The sequence below is a fragment of the Dicentrarchus labrax genome, unplaced genomic scaffold (genome assembly GCF_905237075.1).
Source record: "Dicentrarchus labrax unplaced genomic scaffold, dlabrax2021, whole genome shotgun sequence".
In the NCBI taxonomy this organism is placed as follows: domain Eukaryota; kingdom Metazoa; phylum Chordata; class Actinopteri; family Moronidae; genus Dicentrarchus; species Dicentrarchus labrax.
In genome coordinates this window covers 21370478-21392957 of record NW_026136708.1, presented here as the reverse complement: position 1 = coordinate 21392957, position 22480 = coordinate 21370478, and the positions used below count along the sequence as shown (strand labels likewise).

At 39.9% G+C, this 22480-nt stretch overlaps 2 protein-coding genes across 5 annotated transcripts in view; one reads left to right on the top strand and one right to left on the bottom strand.

Moving 5' to 3' along the window:
• The window catches only part of LOC127368681 (E3 ubiquitin-protein ligase TRIM9), a 46513-nt gene extending 34696 nt beyond the window's left edge, over positions 1-11817 (top strand). The window contains exons 5-12 of one of the 3 annotated variants that reach the window (XM_051409761.1): positions 800-953; positions 3707-3787; positions 5195-5358; positions 5732-5870; positions 8124-8248; positions 8382-8560; positions 10683-10845; positions 11583-11817. In XM_051409761.1, coding sequence (XP_051265721.1) covers positions 800-953; positions 3707-3787; positions 5195-5358; positions 5732-5870; positions 8124-8248; positions 8382-8560; positions 10683-10845; positions 11583-11630 — 1053 coding nt within the window. In that variant the 3' untranslated portion in view covers positions 11631-11817. Of the gene's footprint in view, positions 1-799; positions 954-3679; positions 3788-5194; positions 5359-5731; positions 5871-8123; positions 8249-8381; positions 8561-10682; positions 10846-11582 lie in introns of all 3 variants that reach the window. The other 2 variants (XM_051409760.1, XM_051409762.1) reach the window with 2 other exon arrangements.
• A 2241-nt stretch (positions 11818-14058) lies between these two features.
• cunh1orf131 (chromosome unknown C1orf131 homolog) lies at positions 14059-22480 on the bottom strand. Of its 2 annotated transcripts, none has more exons than XM_051409788.1 (9): positions 22333-22480; positions 19872-20036; positions 19549-19667; positions 18599-18658; positions 18162-18257; positions 17989-18075; positions 17817-17851; positions 17420-17555; positions 14059-16668 (listed from the first exon to the last, which is right to left on the bottom strand). In XM_051409788.1, exons 1-8 carry the CDS (start codon positions 22442-22444, stop codon positions 17420-17422), a joined length of 810 nt encoding a protein of 269 aa, XP_051265748.1. In that variant the 5' UTR covers positions 22445-22480; the 3' UTR covers positions 14059-16668. The 2 variants fall into 2 exon arrangements, with proteins under 2 accessions (XP_051265748.1, XP_051265747.1); XM_051409787.1 differs by having other exon boundaries at positions 19564-19667.

The following is a 22480-nucleotide window of genomic DNA, read 5'->3' as shown; positions in this document are numbered from 1 at the left end:
ATTTCTATCGAATTATATGAGATGAAATTCTCGTCTCTGCTCCTGATTATGAATCATTTCTCTTCCTGTAGAGAGGTAGTAATGGAGTAAGGTGAAAGGCAGAGATGAAATAGAGATCAAAGACACTCCTGAGGGACACACACACACTAACACACACACACACACACACACACACACACACACACACCCTTTCTTCCATTTCATCTGAATATTTTATAATGTATTGATTATGTGGTTTCTTTATGGTTGCCAATGCCTAGATCCTAACTAGAGGCTTTTTAAGGAGTCCAAGGTGGATATTAGTGCTAAATGTAAGTTCACAAACGTTACAGTGCTCCTAAACTAAAATGTAGAAATGAAGCCAAATGAAGTGTGTTTATAGCTTGAGGATGAATTTTCCAAAATCCTCGGCTCATGTTTTTCTTTTAGTGAAGATTGCAATCACAGTTGAGTTTAACTTAATGTATTCACTTTACTTATTTTTCCTGAGGCAGTGAAGCTCTTACGAGCAGGCGGGGGGTCTAATTCTTAGCCTTAAATATTTGAACTGCACTAATGCGTGCCTCATTTCACTTGTCAGACACAATGTAATGATGCCAGGCTAATGGGACAGATCCCAGAACAGAGAGGCTGTTATGAAAAGGAGGGTATCGCAGCCTAGCAAGCATATTCAAATGTAGATGCTCTCAGTCTTTGACTGTACGTGTCTTTTCCTATGCTCATCTTCCTTCGCTGTATACATGTGTGTTTTAATCTTGTCTGTGTGTGTGTGTGTGTGTGTGTGTGTGTGTGTGTGTAGATCTCAGACGCTCTCATCAAGCGGGTGACATCGTCTCAGGACCAGTGGGTGAAAGGTGCCCTGGAGCCAAAAGTAGGCCCTGAGTATGACCTCACCCTCAACACCGACTCGCTGCTCCAGACCATCCTGATGCTGGACTTCTGCCAGGGCAAAGGTAACCACACAAACGCACACACTTCCCCTTCAGTTTGCAGGTTTATATCCTTGTTTTAACACCCATCTTAAAACTGCATTAGAGGAATGGCTACAGGATTGCTTAGACTCTATATTATTGTATGTGTTTCTCTGCAATATGCCTTTTTATTGGCCTTTCATTCTTTAATTGTATTAACTTCGCTGTATTCATTAACACTTGCTGTTTTCAAAGTACTGCATCATTTGGGTACTGCACTCATAAACATGGGTGTCCTACAGGATACCGCTAGAAAAAGAACCTCAAAATCAGTGTAGTTGATTTCCTGACTTAAAGTATATTGGGTGGGCCAAACTCCAAAAACACTCCATCCTACCTTTCCCATAATGGTACTCAGTTATGTCATTATGGCGTGTTAACATAATATTATTTAGACTTTAATTATGTGCAACCAAAGTGGAAAAATTTGGTTAAAAGAACTACATACTGTACATGTAGGTGTCAACAAACACTTGCTGCATCACTCGCAGTTTCATTAAAATAAAAATCAAAAAATGAACACAATTTATTCAGTTAATTTTAAAGGAGATACAGTTTGTTTGTATCTGTTTTGACCAGCTACTTAACCGATTTGAATACATAACACAAAAATTGCTCATTTTGGCTATTTACATTTTATAATTACAAGGCTAGCAGAGAGGGGTAACCAATAACGGAATAATGCTTGAACACTCCCAAGTCAGAATAACAAGAGGTTCAATTAGGGTTTATATCTTAGTATTAAATGCTTCCTGCTGAGCCACAGAAGACTTTATAAAGCCGTGTACAGAGGCTGGCGGGTAAACTTAACTTATGTAAAATCAGTGGAGCACCCCTTTAAATAAATCAACTTGACATGAAATAACAAACACAAACATGCTTGAAAATGCCCCTTGATGATATATTGGATAACCCATAAACAACATTTACTTATGAGGCTTCTTCAAGATGTACAACAATGTGCACAACTGATTAGCTATTCATTGGCTGTTGCTACCCAGCTACCAGTTGGCGTGCATGAGTAAACACAGCATCGTTCACATTCATACCGCTGCAGATTACCCAGATGTATTGTTAATGTACATTAAATATGTAATCAGCACTATGCATATTTTATTTTGATACTGCGCCACTGAGGCAAGTAAAGATCAGGTGTCTTCCTTTGCAGATGTGGATTCAACCTTGCTAAAATACCAAACAATACGTTATTCTTTGCAATCAATCATTAAGGCTTTTGTTTGCTTCATGAGTTGTAATGCGGCATACATTTAAAATGCACTGTGATCCATTATAAATCCATTAACAGCATGTGCAATATTATCATCATATAATAAGAATGACATTCAATTTAATGCGGTGTAGTTAATATTTATTATATCATGGTGGGATTATACTGATTATGTGCTAATAATGGGTTTGTAATATGCTTATAATGCCTTATGGTACCTTTTTTTATCTCTAAAAAACATTCTTCAAAAGTGAGATAAGTTTAAGCCTGTTAATAAAGATTGTGACCCAGATCTGCAGGTCATGGCCCAGGTTGAGCTGTATTTGAAGGAGACTTTTCTCTAATTTGAGCTCCCGTAAAGTGAATCCGAATAAGCATATAAGAAGTAGAGAAGCTTTGGTCGTCCCTCCTTTGTTCTTCAAGGCCGATGACATGAAACACATCTGTACGTTTGCTCACCTTCACATCCAAGTGATCATCTGGAACAAAGCGATAGAGTTAAACGATAGACCATTTGATTTTATGTCTTTGATTTTTAGTCTTTGACATCCTGAGCAGCAACAGAAGTGTCGGAGGTGTTAGGATTCACAAGAAGCCTGAAATTATTCTCCATCATTATAAGTTAGGACATGACTTCAGTGTCCTAACTTATAATGATTTGATCTAGTTAAGGTTATCTTATATGGTTATGTAACATTGTATGCTCCAGTGTGAAATGGTAAAACTTAAGGTAAAGATAATTTGTAATTTAAACCTCCTAACTCTGTATTTGAGGTTCAGATTTAAGGTAAATTCTCTTGTATATCAGCAGCTTAAGTTTGTAGTAAAGTTAAATCTTGAAGTGGAATCATGGCCAAAACTATTTAATAAAGAATCAACTTGTAAATAAATACTGTAAGAAAGGTCACAAAAGTAATTGTTACATTTTTGTTATAACTGTTAGTTGAGTTAAAGTGACTAAAACATATATGCAAATCAAGTTGAAATACCATCACATTGTTGAAAAGAGCACTAAGCACACAAATAGTAATACTTGTGATCAAACTTTCATGTTTGTACTTTAAAGTCTCTATATAGTTTTTTCTGATCTAAAATCAGATATTTTGGTGAAAATCTCTGTCATGTTCTAATATGCAGATGATACCTCATTTTATATTGATGAAACTTTCTACAGTGTTTACATAATCTCTCTAAAATAACTTAGAGTAGATAAGCAGATTTTCTGATATGAAATGTTAATGAATTATAGTAATAGTCTGACCTATAAGTCAATATTGTAGAGATTTGCATATGAAGGACAATATCTTTTGACTTCCATTAGGGAGACTTCCTTTCGTGACTTTCTGATCATTTTGGTGATACAGCAGCTCACGTTCTTCACTGCTTCAGTAAATATGTTTCTAATGCAATCGGTTTACATTTCTCCACTGGTCTCACTGCTTTATACGCCATCTTCTGTCCATGTGTCCTTCGTATTAAGACTTCCAAACCAACGTCATATTTCCAGATGTGCAGGAGAATCCGTTATTGAAACAAATGCAGGCAGCAGACAGTGGTGAGGCTGAGATGGAGACAGAGAGCCCAGGAGGTATTTCAGAGACTTTTCACTGTAAAAAAAACCTCTGTTTTGTCTCTCCTTCCTCGTCCCTCAGCCCTGATAGTCCTCACGGCCATTCTGGTTGGAAACGCACTGATCTTTTTGTCCCACAGCGTCTTTCTGGTCTCTCTCCTCTGCATGGTTATTGTTTTCCAGCTCCTCTCCAATGAATGGCACGGCTGCAGAATAGTGCTGCCTTCACTGGAGCACAAAGTTTCCAGTTACAGAAATTTGTAGCCTGAAGTACTTCTCTGTTTCCCATGCTATGGTTTGGTTACCAGTTCTTTAACTTTTTTACATAAATAATAATTTTACCATTATTTGACTGAACTTTTTTTTAAATTCTGTTTTTATGGAAGGAAAACAAGCTGCTGCAGGGAGAATTATTACAACTTATAAACAGAAAATATTCCTTGAATATATACATAAAAATGTATGAAGATGAATTTAAATTATTAGATATACTTTATGAAAACATAAATAATAATCTTTATAATCTTGTGGTTGTTCATGAATCAAAGAACTACTTTGGCTACAAATGCTGTGAAAAATATGGAATTTGTTGTTCCCTCTGTCATGACTGCCGCCTTTCCTCTGTGTCTTCACCACTCTAATTTTGGTGCAGAAAGATCAGAAAACAAATAAAGAAATGATATGAAACAGACTTCATCACCCTGAGATCTCCACTTGTGTGTTCAGTGGTTATTTTTACCCTTTTTTCGGTCGTTTGTGTGTTTGTTTCAGCTCCTTTTGGAATGCAGTTTTATCCCGTTTGTTTGTTTACACTAGTTTTACCACCATGAGGGTTAGACAGATATGTCTTTTTATTTATAGGAAAATCCTTTGATATGATGCTGGTTGCCCCCTTGTTGAATTTCTTAACCAGCTGAGATTCCTGCTCTGACTTAACTCATTTAAAACCATTTCATCAGACTGTCTTTCAATTGGGACTTTGTAGCTCAAGACAGATCATTGGATAGGTTTTCCAAGAACGTGACTTACATTAAATACTAATTAGGAGGGACTTTTTGGCAAGAAATAAGCCAAAGCTTATATCTTCAAAGCTTATATCGGTCTAACCCTATGTACCACTGCTACCTCAATATAATGTCCTCACATGGCCTATTTAAAGCTTCCACTGATTCCCAGCTGTTGCCCTGTAAATGAACCTTTAGCTCTTTCACCTTTAAGGCTTTACGTTATCTCCCACTAGATTCACATTAAAGCTCCTCTTTCTCTCCCTTCAGTTTGTTTAAAGGCAACCAGCCAGCTGATGGCATCTCCCTGTTTGTCTTCCCTTTTCTCCTCATCCGTCCACCCTTTCATCTCTCCCTCCTCTCATCCCCCATCCCCCAATTACAATCTTTATGTCTCATTCGTTTCATATTCTCCCTGCAGTGGAGTCTGGACCCTCGGTGCCGGTGGCTCCCCTCCTGCAGCTGGAGAAGTGCTGCACCAGGAACAACAGTGCAACTCTGGCCTGGAGGGTCATTGCGCCCCCTGGCAGCCCCATCGAGGGGTACATCCTGGAGCTGGACGACGGCAACGGAGGGCAGTACAGGGTCGGTGTCTCAAAAAAACACACACAGTCAGAGAACATACTCTAATCTGAAATGCAATAAATGATGTCTCTTCTGTTGCTTTTTTATTTTATTATTAATAATCCATATGCTGCTCAAGTCTGACTAAAGCAGATGGTGGAGTGTGTGTGTGTGTGTGTGTGTGTGTGTGTGTGTGTGTGTGTGTGTGTGTGTGTGTGTGTGTGTGTGTGTAGTTAAATATGTGCCATCAGTAAACGTGTGTGCATACTTTTTCTTCTCTGCTAGTCCATGCAGCAGCAAAAATAAACAGGTATGCATTTGATCTACACACAATAATTAAACTAAAATGTGTGTGTGTGTGTGTGTGTGTGTGTGTGTGTGTGTGTGTAAGCAGGAGGTGTATGTGGGGAAGGAGACAGTGTGTACGGTGGACGGCCTCCATTTCAACAGCTCCTACAACGCCAGGGTGAAAGCCTACAATGCCATCGGCGTGGGGCCGTACAGCAAGACCGTGGTGCTGAAGACCTCTGATGGTGCGTTGTATACGTTTGTTTGTGTGTTCTAGCTTTTTTCCAGTTGGTACTGAGTCTGTTTGTTTGTTTGTTTGTTTATTAAGAACACCATTATTCTTCCTGGGAGCCACACTTTACATGGTCACAATACAAATATACATACTGACATTTACACATTGTAAAGTAGGTCTACTGTAAACAAAACAATAACAACTGACACAATTTAAAGACAAGCATACAGCAGATAAACATCATTATTATATTATTAGAGTACTAATTAATTAAGTTTCCTCTTAAGTAATGCTTTAAAACCATATACATTTTGTCATGTAATATGATTTGGAAGAGAAAAGGACAACATATGTCTGATTTAGAATAATGTCCTTTGATTTTCTTGGTATTATGTGTGTGATGACTTACACTCACTCAGACCATGGTAAACGGATTAGCTTCTGGTGAGTCTGGAGGTTTTTTAAGGTAGAATAAAAAGGAAGCGCTTTATACTACAGGACACTGAGGAGACAGCAGAGGAGAATGGAAGAGAAAGATGGGAAATGGGAAGAAAAGAAGGGAAAAAGGGGACAATGACAAAACCTTCCATAACCGCAGTGGGACACGCACACACACCGCAGTAACAATGGGCATTAGTCTGTTTTCTGACTGATAACCGCTCATCCCTCCCGCCTTCCTTTATTCTTTTTTTCCTCAGTCGTCTTTATTTCTTCCGACCTCTTTTTCTTCCTCTCACCCTTCATCTCCTCCTCCTCCTTTCTCGAGGACTGGAGCTCCTTACAGCGACACGGAGGAGTAAAAGAGCAGGCGACAAAAGGCTCTGGCTGCAAAACACACACTGATATTGATGCACAAAAACAATTACATTTTGTTGTATAATGTTTGATTTTGTGTGTGTGTGTGTGTGCCGTGTGTGTGTGTGTGTGTGTGTGCTTTTACCCTGAAGCTGAACTCACTCACAAACACACACACACACACACACACACACACACACACACACACACACACACACACACACACACACACACGCTCACCAGCCATAATGTTATATAAAATTGTCAGACATGGATTTACATATGTAAGTCTGTCTGGAGGGAACCAGCTGTTACTACACTTATTATCCAGTGTGTAATATTCAAAGTGCATAATATAAGTGTTAGTAGTTCACTCTTTGGGGGCGAGCACAGACCACAGTATGGAGTGTGGACTGGAGAGGTGCCTGTTCCACCTCCTGGGCACTGCAGAGGTGCCCTTGAGCAAGGCAACAAACCCCTAACTGCTGCTTTGGTGTTGCTATGTGGCAGTACATTACCCTACCACCTTTACTAAGTCTATAAGCCCTGTGTGTGTGTGTGTGTGTGTGTGTGTGTGTGTGTGTGCATGTGTGTGTGCGTATGTGTGCGTGTGTGCGTGTGTGTAAGATTGTATTTTGGGACTGTGTGAAAAATGAGTGAAAAAATAATTTCCCCTTTGAGGATTAATAAAGTTAATCTTATTATTATTATTCAAAAATAAGTTTACTATGGAGCTTTTATTGTGACATAAATAATGAAACGTGAATTTCTTAGTGAGCTCGTTTTAGAAACAAAATTAAATTAATCAAATAAATCAATTCATTTAAAAATGATTCTTTACTATCACTTCGTGTCAGTTCATATTCTATTTTTATATTATTAATCTAATATAGCAGCATATAGCAGCATCAAAGTGGAGGCAGTTCCTGCAGTTGTTGGAAGTTACATCATGACATTTTTAAATCATTTAAACATATGAAAGTTCCTTCTTTTCTCTGTTAGAGGAAAATAAGTTGTTAGAGCTTTTATTGTGACATAATTAATGAGTTTTGTCTCTTACTGTGGAAGCAAAATGTGTCTGTCTTATTGATCAAAACGAATCATTTAAGCTGTTGATAAAGTTTGTATTTGCTGTTTATTTTTAGATTTCTTCGTCATAATTGGTCTAAAATATTTGATTAATATAACTCTGCTCTGTTTTTTGAGGCTTTGGCTGATTTTAATTTATAATTTCAATCATTTAAACATGTTAAGCTTCTTCTTTTCTATTATTATAGCAACATAAGTAATATTATAAAATATATATTTACAACAGGATGTTATTCTTGTTGTTATTCTAACTGTGGCAGCAAAACGTGTCTGTAAAATCAGTTAATGAGAACCACACACATGACACTGATAAAAACATCTTGAGTCTTGAAGATGAGCAGGCGGATGTAGTAATCATGTTGTTGGTTCCTTCCCACAGTGGCTTGGTTCACCTTTGACCCCACCACGGCTCATCGCGACATCGTTCTGTCCAACGAGAACCAGACTGTCAGCTGCAACAGCTACGACGACCGCGTGGTTCTGGGAACCGCCGCTTTCTCCAAGGTGAACACACTCTGGAACTGATTTCACATTTATCTGTTGTTATTGATTCCTGCAGTCACTGTCGTAGTGATCGGCCAAATCACTTTCCACACCCAGATTTTTAAGATGTATTCTACTTCCACTTGAATCTCAGGGCACCCACTACTGGGAGGTGAGAATCGATCGCTATGACAACCACCCGGACCCCGCGTTCGGCGTGGCGAGGATCAACACCATGAAGGACATGATGCTGGGGAAAGACGACAAGGCGTGGGCCATGTACGTGGACAACAACCGCTCCTGGTTCATGCACAACAACTCCCACACCAACAGGTCGGTAGACTGTCAGTGTTCAATAACTTTAGCAGTTTGTACCCCCAATCCCCCCCAATCCCACATCCTAGACCCCTAATAACCTCCTAATAACACAAAAACAGGACATTACACTGACTATAATGTATTAATGTACTCCAGGCACTACTCTCAATGACACCCTTCCAGCTGTAGATGGAGACTGATTCATTAAGTGAAGAGATTGAGATTTAATGCACGTTGAGTTTGTCATTTAAGTTGACCAAAGTGCTGAACAAATTAAAGTGGACGGCACATCTGTAAAAAAAAAAGGCACATAAAGGCCAATAAAAGACAAAAAAAATATAAGGCAATAGCTAATATGTGCACAAATTTAAAAACAGAGACAGACTTGTTAAACAATATGAAATAAAAGATAAAAAACAACTAAAACCCACTAGGAACAATCGAAAGACAAAGAAAACATGTACAGTACGTCTAGTAGAGGGCAACGTTTAATAAAAGGCAGAAGGCTGTTCCACCAAATAGTCTGCTTGGTAGAACAATGTGAGTCTGAAAACTTCCACATTAAAATCCTTCTAACTTATTAAATATTCTAGATCCTCAGTGAACCATACTGTCAGTGGTCTGTACACTGGTGGCTTCAATAATGAATCCATCATTTGATAAATCATTTGTAAGAACAACGTTTGAACTGCCAGGTTGTACAAATTCTTATTACTTATATATAATATAATGTAGAATACACCTTTATCAATACAGCAATACGATCTGCAGTTATTAATGTTAGTAAGAGTTAAAGTATTTCTGCAGTCACATACTGACGATTTAAACATTAATAAATAAATCAGTTAGTTCAAACTTGTTATAAAGTGGTTCTTATATTTTAAACAGAACTTTTATGTGAATAAGAACAGCAGGAGACTGAGACTCTGTTCTTCCAGTCAAACACACACACACACACACACACACACACACACACACACGGATACACACACACACACACAGGATGACAGGGGACCCCCGGGGGCTCGTACAATACCAACTAACAAACACACCAGGGAGCAGTAGAAGAAGACTACAGGAGACATCAAACCATCTCTGTCACAATGAAGCTATCAAACCCTCATTAAACATTTATTTAAAAGAAAATTTATTTCACACGAAAAAAGAAGTCGACTCTCTGAAATGTGACTTTATTTCTCCTCCACGGTCCGTCCAGACTGCAGATTTATTCACTGTGCCATTCGCTTTCATGCCGTTAATCATGTCACGTCTGTGTTATTTACCACATATTGATTGCTTCATTACTCACTGTGCTCGGTCCGAGCAGGCAGCATGTGCACGTAGACAAAGAGAGTTGGTTTCACACCATTCTGTGTCCGTTTGTATCGCCCAACCACAGTGGTTTCCAACCTTTGTCCTTAAATGATCCATTCTATCACTGAGCGAACTGAGTGACATATCGGCTTTGATGAATTTAGAGCAGTTTATTTCCTGTAGACAGAGTTTTCCTGATATTTTTAATTTTTAACAATCATAAATACTTAATAGGCTTCTTTTTTTGACAAATTCAGTGTTTTTCTTCTCTCTGACACACAAAATTAAGCCTCTGTGGATATATCAAAAGTTCCTTAATAATAATAATAATCTTAAATAATAATCTAAACTTTAAATGAAACAATTTCATTTAACTTTGTTCACAGAAATTAATGAAATACTGAGATTTAGGCCTACTGTATATATATTTTGTAAAGTAGTCTTTAACCTCTTAAAATCAAGAAGGCCTTGCGACCCCCCTGCAAAGCTTGGGCGACACCTAGTGGGGGTCCTGACCCCCAGTTTGGGAACCAGGACCCTACCACATAGACTGCTGTGAGCTAGAGTTTTGACGACTTTGTAAAAAACAAACAGAGCTCAAAACTTTATGAACAGAAATGATTAAATTATTGAATGTGGGATTTTTAATGCTTTACTTCGTCTTCAGAGCTCATTTGTAGAATAAAACAGAAATATTTTAAACTTCTCGAGTGGAGTTTGGTCCACTTTGCCAGTTAGGCCTTCATATATACCACAAATGAACCTATTTAATGTATTTGTTGTGTGTGTGTGTGTGTGTGTGTGTGTGTGTGTGCGCGTGCAGGGCAGAGGGAGGCATCACTAAGGGCTCGACTGTGGGGGTCCTGCTGGATCTGACCAACCACACACTGACTTTCTACATCAACAAGGAGCAGCACGGACCGACTGCCTTCGAGAGCCTGGACGGGGTCTTTGTTCCTGCTGTCAGCCTCAACAGAAACGTACAGGTCAGTGTGTGTGTGTGTGTGTGTGTGTGTGTGTGTGTTGGGGTGGTAGCTATGATGTAATCTTCAGTGTATGTATGTCCTGTATGAGACAGTGATTGCATGAATGAGCAGACAGAGATTGGAACAGGGAGGGTTGAACTCTTTGTCGATGTCAGAGCTGCCAAGCCGAGACAGGAAGTGTCAAAGAGCGCCGACGCTTCAGAGCAACTGATGTAAAAAGTGCAGCGTTGAATTGTCTTGTATCTTTTTAAACTGTCGGTCTTGGCAGTGGAAGAACTGATTCATCAATAAGTTGTTAAAAAAAGTGAATGAAAATTTTCTACTATTTGACCTTTTATAGTGTTTTTTTAACGGTTGTTTTATTAGTTTACTACTAATTGATTTTATCCTGCTCTCTTGGTTATATGCAAAACTTCAATTAAAAGCATTAAATGGCAGCAGTGCACCTGTACCTGACTCCCTGTGTTACAAGAGAAAAGGTCCGTGTTGCAACAATCCTCGGATACTTTTGTCCCGGTGATTTTAACGTTGTTTTTCTGCGACTGTCCGACTAATAAAAACTGCGTTGACTAAGATTCTTCACATCGACTAACGATGGAGTCAACCCTTCTGATCTCATTTTTATTTCACTTGTGTTTCAAAAAATGTTTAAACCCCTGTCTGATCTCCTCCCAGCGTGCCCTCGCTCTCCCTCAGGGACGATCTCGCTGAGCGTTTGCTCTGTTTGTCCCTTTCAGGTGACCTTACTGACGGGCCTGCAGGTGCCAAAGAATACCAAGCAGTAGGACATCCCTCCTCCCCTCCGAGCGTGCCCTGGATACCAACCAACCAACCAACGATGTCAGCCTCGGTTCGCTCGCACACAGACCTTTTCCAGTCACGTCAGACGGCATTAACCCGGCTCACCGTCCCGCTCAAGGTGCCCTCTGCGGTGGATCCAATGTGAAACCCTGCTCCATTATTCGGGACAAAGGAATAAATCTGAGTTATTATTGGCTGTAAATAAATTGATGGAGCTTGTGGACATCACTACAGAGAGGACTGGAGTTACTGTGGATTGCCATACTTTTTTCATACCCCTTTTTTTGTTGCCCTGTGAACTCCAGGACACCAACAACACTGATGTAATTATTCAGCTCCCAGTTCATTTAAAGGAAAATAGAGCCTGAAATTTCTCCTCGAGGCCTGAGACTAAACTAATCGACCCTCTCTGCAGAATCAAAGGTGAAGATTCCCACACTGTGCTAGAAAATAAAAGGTCTTGAGCTTTTTAGGGATTTAATTTAAGCTGTACCATCAGAAAACAGCAGCTTCCTGTTGCTCCTCTCTCAGGTGTGTTCACAGCTTTCAAGGTAAAACCAGACGAAGAGAGTTGTTTACAGCAGCTGTAGTGGCACCGCGGGATGTTTCACTCGTGAAATATTTAAAAAGCTAAACTTTTTATAACAGTGGTGGCTCCGACAGCACTGCCTCCTTTGTTCTTTTCCGTCTCGTTCATAAAGATCGTTTGGTGCTCTCGTCAAAGAGGTTTACACACTGAGGTCGAGCCGGGAAACATTGGCTTAATTACATTTCATTTCTCAGTAAAGTGACACATCTGCAGCGCCGGGAGAGGCCACCCTGCAGGGGAAAGGCTTTATTTTTAAATCCTAAGAGGTGAATTCATTTTGCTGCGTCTTTTAGCAGCCAGCGGTGTCTCGATTAGGATCGGTTGAGTAATTCGGAAGTTCTCATCGGGGAAGAAGGGAGGAGTTTAGTTGCACTTGAGTTTCTGATAGACTGTGGTTCACCAGTCACAGTTTATTTGCACCGCGCATGTCTTGTCTGCCTCAAGTGGTCGAATAAAAGAGAGAGAGAGAGAGTTTTATTCTGCCATCTGAAGCGGTTAAAGGAATAGTTTCTTGGCAGGAGAGAAAATCAAAACATCTCTTAGGTCCGTCCATTAAATATACAGTTAGCAGCTGGCCAGTTTTCCCCTTTAAATTCCCCCTGAAGTAGCTTCAAGGTCCACATTGCAGACTTTTAATGGCTGCACCGAATATTCATCCCGACCTATCTGGCATTTTTATAAACTTCTGGATCTCCACTGGAATTTAAAATCCAGTTATGTGTGTTTGCATAATATTTGGCAGCACGGCATTAATTTGTAATGACTAAACCGCCGGCGTGTCAGTGAGGTTAGAGGTTAAAATATGCTTGCAGCATGAGGGGGGGGACGCTCGTGTTAATTTGGTTGCCAAAACTACAGAAATGTGTGCAAACTATTTTGTACCTCGTCCTGTTGAATTAATCAAAGCGAGTGAATGAGGTCGATAAACCGCCTGAAGGAACGTTTCCCGCCTTGATGTTTCTATCCTGCAGCCTCTCCCGGGCTCCGTGCCCCCCCCCACCCCCCGTCTCAAGAAGACCTTGAGGGATCAGCGTCAGACAATGCTGAAATGAAATTTAACTTTTTTTTGTTTCTGTTTTAAGACCAATAGAAGTAGAAAAAATGTCTGATGGGTAATTTCATTCTGCGCTCGTCTCTCAGTCAGAGGCTTTTTTTTGGGGGGGGGGGGCACCTTTAATCTGTCAAACTGAAAATGATCTCAAAGTCACATCAGGTAAAGCTACGTTTCTCATCTGGGATTGGATACGGCAGCCTGTAGGGGACAGTAGCTTCAACATTCAACCAAACCACTGTGACTACAGATAGAAGACCAATGTATGTTCCATCACTTATCTTAATGCAGCAGAGAACGGAGGCGTTTTAAAGATCATTTAATCTTATTTAATCTCACAATATCTGGAATATTTCTCCTCCCTATAATGAGTGAGTGTGTGAGAGAGAGAGAGAGAGAGAGAGAGAGAGAGAGAGAGAGAGTTATTTAAAGGTAGAGACAGACCTGCCATACAGAGATCGGGGGTTTTCTGTGTGAACTGTAAATACTGTGACGCGTGATATTAAGCATGGATTAAGCATCGGACAAGTTTACAAAATATCTGAAGCTGTATTGTAAATAGTGTACTGTATTAAACTGTCTTTGCAGTGAGTGATGTTAAAGCCAACCGCTACCACAGCGCGCCCCCTGCTGGTGGACGGGGGCGACAACAGGAGTAATGCATCTCTCAGCTCAACCCTGTTGGTTTCATACCTTTAACCGCTGACGTCCTCTTTCTATCATCAGCTATCTCATTATATTCAAGCATTCAATCAGGGACATCAAACAGCAGTCATTGACAAGCTTCTATGATTTTAATTATGATATCAGGCAGCACTTGACCTTGACTGGACAGAAATACACATGAATTAAAGTATTTATTATTCCTTTTTTTTTCCTTTTCAACAGCACAAACATTATACAGTGTTATACAGAGTTTATTTAATTGTAGAGTGGTATAATAAGCTAATATCTTTACATTTTACTTAATTATGATTGAGCCTTTTTGGGATACAGGGATTATTTATTTAGGAACAAGCAGGAAGTATGTTAAGCTCCCATTCAGTCTGCAAAAACCCAACTAGCTTAGCTGACCTTTTGCACTTGATGCTGCATTCAAAATGTGTGGGAAAGATTATTGAAGCTATATTTTTATAATAACAATAGTATGTGTGAAAGGAATTGCTCGTAGTGATGAACCTGCAGAGAATTATCACCAACCTCTGCAGTTCCCTCAGCTCTACGGAGCGTTTTAGTGTCTTTCACCTCATTTCTTTTGGTTTTCAGGCCTTTAACTTTACTTTTTTTACTCTCTCAGCGCTGTTTTCGGCTCTAGCAAGCAGCTGCTTACAGCAGCAAGGCACCACGACCCCACCTATGTATTCAGCACTGAAAAGCAGCCACAGTTAGCACCCAGCTGGTGAACATCTCCTACTGCTCCGTAATCGTGCAGCTCTAACTGAAACTGTCATTTACTACCTTTCCCATATGACTTAAATGCAGCGTTAGTGTAAAAGTCAGGATCTGAACCAGTTTCTCCCGACCCAGAAAGCAACAGCTCAGTTCCCCAGACTGCCAGCCACCTCCTAAGGGCTACGTTAGCATCACGTGTGTCTTTCTGGCTGCTTCCCGCCCTCCCACACCAGAGGAGAGGTGCAAAGTCAAGCTGCCCTGAGGTCGACTCCCGCTGTAACCGGGAATAGATTGTAGGCCCAGGAGCAGAGTGAGGCGTCTGTCATAGAACCAGAGGGGAACTCTTCCTGCAGACAGTCTGGAGGATTTGGGGTTACGTGTCTGCGGGCTGTGTTGATGTTAAAATGGCAACAAATGATGACTGGAGGGAAAAACAGGTTCAGGAAGTCACACAGTGTATCAGCTAAAATGAGGTTACGCCTTTTCCTTTCCGAATACACTGTTTTTATATCAAATTAATATCAATATGTGACAGATGCAGACATAAATCTCATATATGAACGAGTCACACTGTCTAGATATGGTATTGTAAGAGTGCTCGTGTCCCTTCACCCCAGCACTTACCCACCCATGAATGTGAGATATTTTACTTCAGGATGGTGCTGGGGGGAAGAAAGCATGTCACTGCTGTTCGCTATTTAAACAAATGGCAGATTTATTTACTCTATAAAGTATGTAAATATATTTAATTACATATTTATTTTCTTTTTGTATATCGCCCTCTTCAATGTGTTCAGTATAAGAGTTAAATGGCTGATTATATATATATAAATATATATGAACTGTCTCTGGTTGATTGCCAACAGCTGCAGGTTAAAAAAGACAACAGACAACAGATTCGCTTACAGCTTGAAACACGTGATGTGCTGCAGACAAGCTTCATATTTAGTCAGCGGACTTTGTGGCCAACAGAGTTTTATTTTGAAATCAGAAAATCCGAAAACAAACTGTTCCCCGACTACCATTTATAAATATGTGGAACAAAACAGGTCATTTTTAAATTCTCTTTTGTTTTTTATTTTTAAAAACAGGAATCTGTTGGCTGCAAAGTACACCGACCATATTTCCTCACACTCTTTTCTTTTTTTTAAATATATATAAAAAAAAAAACAACTCAAAAGCTGCTTCAAGAAATCGGTGTGAGAATTTGTGACCTCACCCAGACGCACACTGCCAGATCACGCCTCTCGTTTCATCGTCGTCGCTCAGAATCCATCAGCTTTTACGTCCCCCCCTTTAACAGAAATGAGACGAACTGGTTTCTGTAGTGATCTGTAATGTTTACACTTAGAGCGCCGCTTCCTCAGGAGGTCAGGAGGTCGTGTACATTAAGGGTTTACAAGGGAGAAAAACTGCTTTCTCACGGTCCAGTCTGAGTGTTTGTACGCGTGTTTCTTCATGAAAACGTCTGCCAGGACTTTACTTGTGTGTACATTGTTGGTTTTTTTAATAATTACCCCCCCCATCTGTCCTGTTATGACCCCCTCCCTTCCAGCCAATGTAAATGTAAATGTTTTGTACGACTACATGGTTTGTATATGAAAAATGAATTGTAACTGCATACTTTGAAAACCTTTACAGTGTAAAACACGAGAGAAAAAAATGCCAATGTCGTCTTCTTTTTTTTTGGTCATTTATAAAAACAAAATAAATTAATTGTGATGGAATATGATTTGACTAAAGTCTCCGGTTTCCTGCATTACACGCTCCACATCGAGTATTCGGGGTCCGTTCTGGAGATCGATGAAGTGGATTCTTGACTCAGCAGGTCTGTCAGCAGTAAATGTCTCATATTTTACGGCGGAGCGGCGACTCTGGAAGTCAGCTCACGTCCTGCTCTCGTCCTGCAGTGAGCTGAGTCACTGATGGAAAGCAGTTCTTCCTCTTGGTCGGCTTATCTGTTCCCATCCTGGAGGGTTGAATCGCTCACCTGCAAACACACACACACACACACACACACACATTCAGTCCTCTTTATTCTTATCACCAAATGTTTAACCACAATCAGAAATACATATTCCTCCTCTCACCTGTAGTGCTGTTTAACGTTTTGGAGATGTTGGCTTTCTGGTCAGCTTGTGGTGTTCAGAACTTTAAATAACAATGTCTCTTCCCAGAAATCACGACCCGGTTACTCCCCCGACCTTGTTGTGTGAGCAGTTTTATGTAGGAACTATTTAACATCCGCCAACCGTAGCTGAACGTTAGCCGTCTCCGTGGTGATAGGTGAGCCTGTTAACGTTACAGCTCAGCTCAGGAGGACGTCATTAATGTTTACATCCTGCACTGTCACGAGCTTCTCATCCATGAGGAGATGCACGCTTCTTTCTACGCGGTGATACGTAGACAGAAAATAGTTCCTATGTTAAACTGCTCACAGTAAGATCTGTGATTTTTGGAGAGAGACGTTGCTGTTTAGTTTTTTAAAAGTATTTTTTGGTGCTTTGAGAACCACAAACGTTCATCTGGTTCCATTATATCGGAGAGAAGGCAGATATCTCCAAAACTCAGCAACTCACTACACACTTTACTTTATACACTTTTTTTGGGGTGAACTGTCCCTTTAACTTACGATTAACGCGGTTCTAAAACAAACCTGAAAATGTTCCCAGGTGAAGAACAGCAGCTGTCCTGACTTTGAATTCCTCTCTACAAGTACAAGAACACACTCACACACTCACCTATTTGCGGCGCTTGTTGCCTTTGATTTTCTGGATCTCCTTGGAGCTGAGGATCAGCATCCCGTTCTTGAAGCGGCCCACCTGTCCCGAGGGGGCCGTACCAGAACCAGAGGACTCCTTCTTCTTCTTCTTGTCCCTGGTGGAGACGACAGAGAGGTTTCAGCCACAGAGACGCAACAAGACAGACTGTATACGCACATCTGTTCGTTTTTAATGCTAAACACTGTTCACATCTTTCCACATATTGTGACTTACTGTTAATGAAGGATGTGTTATGCATCTTAGGAACTACTTCTGATAATATACAGATTCAACAACACTTATAAAGAGAAAACGTTTGATGATGTTAGTTTCAATACTAAATGTTTGCAGATATATTCAGAAACGTCTCACACACCTCTGATTACTCTGCTTCTTCTTTTTCTTCAGGTCCTACAGAGCAGTGACGCAGCGGACAACAAAGAAGAACAGGCAGATTAAAAATTACCCTGAAAACTACCAAAATACATCTTTTTTTCTAATGCAAGTAAAGCTGGAACAGGACTACAGCTGAGGGCGTTAGGTCTTACCGGCTGAACCTCCTCCTTCGCCTTCTGCTTCTTCTCTTTGATCTGCTGCTGCAGCATCTTGTAGTTGACATAATCCTTCTTAGGAGGCTGAGAGACAATAATTAAGTTGAAATGGTCACTCGCCTGTTAAAAAGGCCGTGATGAGGAGAATTAAATATGTGCAGCATTCTTACTCTGGCTCCCAGCATGACCGCTCTGTCCTGCTCAAAGACGCGCTGCTGCTCCTTTTTATAGCCGGTGATTCCAAAGCGATGGACCTCCAGACGAGCCTGATGGACGTACACAAATACAGTGTGAGGAACTTAAACACACCCAGATAATAGATCTTTATTTTAATTCGGTTGGCAGCAACAAAATCGGTTTCTGCGGTTTCACGGTTCATTAAAGACGTTTTAAAGACTTTTTATGACCATTATGAATGAAATTTAAGACTTATTTTATGTCCATGCTGTTAAAAGAAAATGTAGGTCTGCAAACATCCTGAAAATGAAATGAATTCACACATTGCTAGACTGAAACCTGAAATTAAAATTGTGCATCATGAATGTAAATGCTGCAAACATATTAATATATATATATATATAAAGATAAACTGTGATAAAACCGTCACCTTTTCCAAACTGAGCACTTCTGGCTGCTCGCTTTGTTTCTCCTCCGTTGTCTGAGGGGCCTGGAAGTGAAGACGGCACAGAGCCAGAGGCAACACAGAGACGAGGAGAGGGGAGAGTGAAGTGGATGGATGGTGACAGGAAGAACAGAAACAGAGGAAGGTTAACTAGAGGTCACATTGGAGGAGGTCAAAAAGGTCAAATAGATCACTGGTTGTAAAATGTGCCACAGTTTTATCCTGTAAAGGAATATTTTCTGTTATATATTCCTGCAAACAGCAGATGATTTTCTCAGTGCAGATGGATAATGAAGGGTCCAGATCATTTAAATCTAATTTACATTTATATTCTGGATTATTCTTTCTGACCCTGTGTGGAACAAATCATCATTCATTTTTTATATTTATTTATATTTATATATAGTTTATGAGCTGTAACGATTGGTAGATAATTGATGAAACCATCGACAGAAAAGGAATCAGAAGCTATTTTGACGATTTATTAACAGTTTTAGTCATTTTTTGAGTGGTTCCAGATTCTTAAATGTAAGGATTTAATTTTTTTTGTTACATATAAACTGAATATCTTCGGGTTTTGGACATTTGGTCAAAAAAACAACATATATGTTGAATACATCCTCTCAGAAATTATAACATTTTTTTACTATTTTCTAGACTTTTATTGACCAAACAATTATTTGATTCATTGACAAAATAACTGGGAAATGAATTAATAATGAAAATAACACTTTAAACCCTATTTATGAGGAGACCATATAACGTACCCAGACTGACTCAGATCAACTCGGCCTCGATCGTGCACACTGAAGCAGAATATAACGATCTGTAATGTGCCCACTCAGAGTTTTACCACTAACAGTGAATGCAGCAGAGACATTAACTGGCCTTCATATCGTCGTCTAAGTACACAGAGGAGTCTTACAGTATCTTACTTTATGTAGACTTACAGGCGTTCTGTCGGGCGCAGGCGTCTGCTGCTTGGTTTTCAGTTTCTTTCTGGGGTCCTGAAAGGTCACGACCTCCACGTGGCTCACCTGCTGGACGGTTGGACCTGAGCAAGACGTGAGACATTAAGAGCGAAAAGGAGGAAGACTGGAGGTTAAAGGACACACTTTAATGACAGATATACAGGCGGTGTGTACGGAGGCTGCTGTACAAAGATAATCAATTAATTATTGATTAGTTTGAGTGTCAAATTTCTAAACATCAGTAGAAAAGTTTCCTGCCTCGAGTCCCGGAAAGAGAACGAGTCTACCTGTGTGTTCAGTCTGCTCGAGTTCAACGTGATCGGCTCTGTCGTCTTCAGTGTCACCGTAGATGGCATCGCCTGTGGGGAACTCTTCATCCTCCTCTTCTTCCTCTCTTCTCCTTTTTTTCTTCGTTTGAGACTTGAGCTTCTTTTTGGATGCCGGTCCGTTACCTGAAGCAACAGGAGCGTTAAATGTCTGATTAACTGCTCTGAACGAGGAGATAATGTGGAGTCAGCGTTTATCTCTGAAGTTAATTTACAATCTACACGAAGCAATAAAACAACTTCTACCTCTTCTAGTTGTTAATTTAATTATATGTTTATTATTGAGGTTGTAGTTAGAGAAGGTGTTACAGATGGGTTTTTCTATGTGCAGGTGTACCTCATATTAAAAACAGTGTATTACTTACATAAGTATGTTTTTACTATTATATATAGTATATGCTATATATTGTATAGTGTAGCAGAAGTTTATGTTTTTATGTGTATACTACCTATTTTTGTACTGTACCAATAAAAACAAATACAGTTAATATTATTCATATATAAAATAATTTAGATTATACTTATGTTGTGCAGTTATATTTATTTAAACTGTGCAACAACAACCTATAAAAAGGTGTTATAGTGTGTGTAACTCTCATTTTCTAATTTCTATTATATCTAATATTTTATTTCATGTGTACTTTATTATCTATCACTCTTTATCCTGCAGGAATCCTACAGACTCATTCCCAGCTGTTCCTGAAAGACTTTAAAGGGACTAATGTAACTTTATGAACTGTGAACTGTAACAAGGAGTCACTAATAATAACTATAGATCGCCTTTAAGACTCAAAGTGACAAAAACAATTAACAGTGTATATCTACACTACCAGTCAAAAGTTTGGACACACCTTCTCATTTAATGTTTTTTCTTTATTTTCATGACGATTCTCAAAACTATGAATGAACACATATGGAATTATATAGTAAACAAAAAAGTGTGAAATAACTCTAAATATGTTTTATATTTTAGATTCCTCAAAGTAGCCACCCTTTGCTTTGTTGACAGCGCTGCAAACCCTTGGCCTTCTCTCAATGAGCTTCATGATGTAGTCACCTGAAATGGTTTTCACTTCACAGCTGTGCCTTGTCAGGGTTCATTTGTGGAATTTCTTGCCTTCTTAATGGAGTTGGGACTATCAGTTGTGCAGAAGTCAGGTTGGTACACAGCTGACAGCCCTATTAGACAACTGTTAGAATTCATATTATGGCAAGAACCAATCAGCGAAGTAAAGAGAAACGACAGTCCATCATTACTTTAAGAACTGAAGGTCAGTCAGTCCGGAAAATTGCAAAAACTTTGAATGTGTCCCCAAGTGCAGTCGCAAAAACCATCAAGCGCTACGACGAAACTGGCTCACATGAGGACCGCCCCAGGAGAGGAAGACCAAGAGTCACCTCTGCTGCTGAGGAGAAGTTCATCCGAGTCACCAGCCTCAGAAATCACAAGTTAACAGAACCTCAGATTAGAGCCCAGATGAAGGCCATCTCTACATCAACTGTTCAGAGGAGACGAATCAGGCCTTTATGGTCAAATAGCTGCTAAAAAAACCACTACTAAAGGAAAAGCAACAAGCAGAAGAGATTTGTTTGAGCCAAGAAACACAAGGATTGGACTTTAGACCAGTGGAAATCTGTGCTTTGGTCTGATGAGTCCTAATCTGAGATCTTTGGTTCCACCCGCCGTGTCTTTGTGCGACGCAGAAAAGGTGAACGGATGGTCTCTACATGTATGGTTCCCACCGTGAAGCATGGAGGAGGAGGTGTGATGGGTCTTTGCTGGTGACACTGTTGGGGATTTATTCAGAATTGAAGGCACACTGAACCAGCACGGTTCCCACAGCATCCTGCAGCATCATGCCATCCCATCCGGTTTACGTTTAGTTGGACCATCGTTTATTTTTCCACAGGACGACGACCCCAAACACACCTCCAGGCTGTGGAAAGGGCTATTGGACCAAGAAGGAGAGAGATGGTTTGGGAGGAGATGGCCCGCAGAGTGAAGGCAAAAGGACCAACAAGTGGGAACATCTCTGGGAACTCCTTCAAGACAAAACCAGCTCAGGTGACAACCTCAGGAAGCTCATCCAGAGTTTGCAGAGCAGTAATGAAAGCAAAGGGAAACTAAAATATAAAACACACATTTAGAGTTATTTCACACTTTTTTTGTTTACTATATAATTCCACATGTGTTCATTCATAGTTTGTAGAGTGAGAATCCACAAAGTCAATAAAGAAAAACCATTAAATGAGAAGGTGTGTCCAAACTTTACACTGCTAGTGTAGATTAACATTATATATTAATTAACATTATATATATAATGTTAATATATAAATCTATTGTTAATATATATATATATAAGGAAGGGAACGGTCAGCTGCTAGAAAAGCGAAGCTAACAGCGAAGCTAACAGCTACTCACCGAAGTCGTACAGTTTCTCCAAAACGTGTTCGAGAAACAAACTGTCTCCGTGTTGTTGTTGTTGTTGTTGTTGTTGTTGTTGTTGTTGTCCTCCGTCTGTCTCCGAGTCCATGTTTGAGCAGAAGCGGGTTAAAGAACCGGAGAACGA